The sequence below is a fragment of the Octodon degus genome, unplaced genomic scaffold (genome assembly GCF_000260255.1).
Source record: "Octodon degus isolate 3935 unplaced genomic scaffold, OctDeg1.0 scaffold00292, whole genome shotgun sequence".
NCBI lineage: Eukaryota > Metazoa > Chordata > Mammalia > Rodentia > Octodontidae > Octodon > Octodon degus.
The window spans coordinates 842,253-845,921 of NW_004524868.1; the positions used below are offsets into that span (position 1 = coordinate 842,253).

General features: G+C 38.2%; 1 protein-coding gene across 1 annotated transcript in view; it reads left to right on the forward strand.

Moving 5' to 3' along the window:
• LOC101585716 (antigen WC1.1-like) overlaps positions 1–3,669 on the forward strand; it is a 28,200-nt gene that overhangs the window by 2,531 nt on the left and 22,000 nt on the right. The window contains exons 2-5 of the mRNA XM_004647188.1: positions 6–275; positions 369–686; positions 1,736–1,828; positions 1,902–2,216. Coding sequence (XP_004647245.1) covers positions 6–275; positions 369–686; positions 1,736–1,828; positions 1,902–2,216 — 996 coding nt within the window. The remainder of the gene's footprint in view (positions 1–5; positions 276–368; positions 687–1,735; positions 1,829–1,901; positions 2,217–3,669) is intronic.

Sequence of the window (3,669 nt, forward strand, 5' to 3'; positions counted from 1 at the left end):
CTCAGGGAAAGTAGAAGTGAATTCTGGAGGAGAATGGATTCCAGTATCTGCTGTGAACTTCACATTCCCCAATGCCCAGGTCATCTGTGCAGAGCTGGGGTGTGGCAAGGCTGCATCTGTCCTGGGAGATGTGTCTCTCACAGGAGACACTAGACAGGTGTTGGCTGAGCAGTTCTTATGTGGAGGCCAGGAAACTATGCTGAAGAACTGTCCCAGAGTGACCTTCCCTGGAGGCAGCAGCTATAACAGGCAGACTGTTCAAGTAATTTGTTCAGGTGAGATACTCAGGTGTGATTGTACCTTCCTGAATACTCTGTTTTGGTAAGAAACATATGAGATGTTGTTAAAACACTGTCTTCTTTTACCAGAGTATGTAGAAGTCCAGCTAATGAAAAATGGCACATCTCAGTGTGAGGGGCAGGTGGAGCTGAATACTTCTGTGGGCTGGAGAGCGCTCTGCTCTTCCCACTGGAGTATGGCCAATGCTCAAGTTGTGTGCCGCCAGCTGGGATGTGGAGTTGCCATTTCCATCCTAGAAGGAGGAGAGTATTTTGTGGAAGGTGGTGGTGAGATCTGGAAAGACAGACTCCACTGCTCAGGGGATGAATCCTTATGGAATTGTCCTGCGACTGCCCTGGGTGTACCTGTCTGTGTTGAACCTAACACAGCCTCTGTGGTCTGCTCAAGTAAGAGAAGAGTCAATGTAAGTAGCTAATAAGTACTTCAGATACTCTTGAAGTCCCACATATTTGAGAGCAGAGAGCAGGAGAACTGACTTCAAAGCTACAGTGACATAATTTTCTTATTCATGATTAAGCATTCAGTTCAAGGGAAGAATATTCAAATTAATAGTTTAAATAAATGTTACTTAATTTCAATTAATACAAAACACTCTATAATATAAATTTAGAGTCAATTAGGTACCTCTTCTCATATCATCATATAGAATATTAGCAGTTTCCCCAGCAATATGTTAGCTATTGAAATACCCTGATGTAAAAGCAAGAGTTGGACACTATGTGAAAAAATATATTTATCTTTTTATCTTGCTTTTCTATTGAAAGAATCAATATGGTTATTTTTGATTGACAGGATATTTTTCTAGATAACAAATCAGAAAAATACTTCAGAAAGAGTTAATTTTTCTTCTGACAAAGTGCTTTAGGGTAAATCACATTAAAATTGAATTGTTTTGAAAATGAGTACCTATGATAGCGAAGAATAATCACCCTTTAATTTACCCTTTCTTTTGTGATACAATATACTTGCTTCTTTAACATATTTTAACACAGTTAACATATTTGGTTGTTTAACAAACATGCTTGGCTCTTATCTACGGGCAACCTCAAGTTACATATGTGTTATGCAGTGCTGTGTATCTGTCAAATATTTTTTGACATTTTTCATGTCTTGACAACTACCTGTGAATAAGTAGATTTTTAAAGAAGAGTGTTCACCTTGCCTTTCATATCTCAATGGTATTTTGGCTCCAAAAATCCTTGTTTCCTGGGCATTCTGCAATTATTTCAAATGTTAACTATTTCTGTTGTCTTAGTCATTCTTAGTGTTTTGCTTCAAACAAAAGGTCTGGTAAGGTCAAAATAAAACATTTCCATGTAGAAGTGAAGCTCTGAAGACAGGAAATCATTGCTTCTGTTTCACAGTTTCTATCTTAGATAACATCATTTATCTACCATTGATGTAACAGATTTCCTTTCTCTCACCCTGTGTATAGGAAACCAGACCCAGCTGCTCCCTCATTGTAAGGACTCACTGTCTGATTCAACAGGCTCCACAGCCTCACCCATACAGGCTATCAGCTGCTCAGGTGAGGATGTCCCCAAGACAGAACGTGCTCCTTCCCATGTCAGCACCACTGATCTGACTCTGTTTCTCCTCAGATAGCAGAAAGCTGCGCCTGGTTGATGGGGGTGGTCGCTATGCAGGAAGAGTGGAGATCATGCATCAGGGATTCTGGGGCACCATCTGTGATGACAGCTGGGACCTGAAAGATGCTGACGTGGTGTGCAGACAGCTGGGCTGTGGAGTGGCCCTCAATGCCACAGCCTTTGCCTACTTTGGTCAAGGATCTGGGCCTATCTGGCTGGATGAGGTGAACTGCACAGGAGAAGAGTTACAAGTTTGGAAATGTCCTTCCTTGGGCTGGGGAAAACACAACTGTTGGCACAAGGAAGATGCAGGAGTCATTTGCTCAGGTCTGTGTTCACACTGTCCACAAATGGGAGGAGGAGGGAAGATCATCTGGATGGCTTCTGACCATAAGATGAGAGTAGAGACAGTAGCTGAATAGTGCAGAGGTTGGAAGGCTCCTTTCCCAGTGTTTTTCTGTCTAGCAGAAGAAAAATGAAGTGCTATCACTTCTTATTGCATTTGAGCTTCTTGTCCATTCGTCCCATCTCTTTTACCTGACAGGACGGTCATTTCCTACAGTGTTCATCAGTTCCCTGTGGCTACAAACATTGTATCCCACTGTATTAGATTCCTATTGCTGCTGTAGCAAATTACCACATAGTTAGTAACCTCACATTACCCTTGTTTAGTAGGAGTTACCCCACAACAGGTTGTGCTGTAAACAATGTGTCAGTAGGGCTACATCACTTTTATGCTCAGGGTAGACTTACATCCATCCCTCTTCTAGCTTCTATAAAATGCTTACATTCCTTTGATCCTTCAAAATGAATGCATTACAACTTTCTGACCATATTTGTAAGATAATGTCTCCCTGTAAGGTCTCAAATATGTTATCTGATAGTTAGGATATAGTGCAAGGATGCTATGAGATACTGTTGACCTACTTAATCCAGAAACTTACCTATTCAGAGCTAAAGCATTTGACTGCAGAAGCCCACCTACTGATATTACTAGGGCAATATCTATCCTGAAATTTTTATTAAAATATTTTATTAGAAAGGTTATGGAAGAAATGGACAGGTTCATCTAACATATTTTACATATTTTAATATGCTACATAAATATTGATTTTCAATAAATTTAATGGGAAGAAAATAAATGTAAGTACACAAATTAATGCAGTGGAAACCAAGAAGACCATACAGAATCAACAAATTGAAGATTTTTTTTCTTTCAAAGATTAAACAAAATTGATAAACTGTTATTTAGCCTATCTTTACATCTAGAGTAAAGGTTCAAATTCAAGCAATTAAAAATGAAAATGTTGAAGTCACAACTGATACTGCAAACACCCAGATTATCAATACCTACATACAGATTCTCTAGTCTAATAATATGGAAAATATGGAAGAAATGGACAGATTCTTACAAGAAGCTATAAAAATTCTAAATAAGTCAGCATAACAACCATTGTTAATTTTTTATTCCAGTTTTAAAATTCTGTACCATATGTACTGTATGCTACTCTTTGTCCTCTGTTTGTGATATTTGTTTTTACTTTCATTCCTTAAAATAAAATTCAAAAAATAAAAATTAAGAAGACTATAAAAGAAGCAAAAGGTAAAGAAGTTTCAGTATTTCCATGTACAATTTACCTCTTCAGTTTTCACTTTGTATAAAATAAACAGCAGAAATGGATAATTGATTTTTTTTTTCATCATACAAAACTGCTGTATAGTGGTTTTTCTGGCGTTGGCTTTCTTGGGATGGATGATTGATTTTTATGCCTTGTTGTTT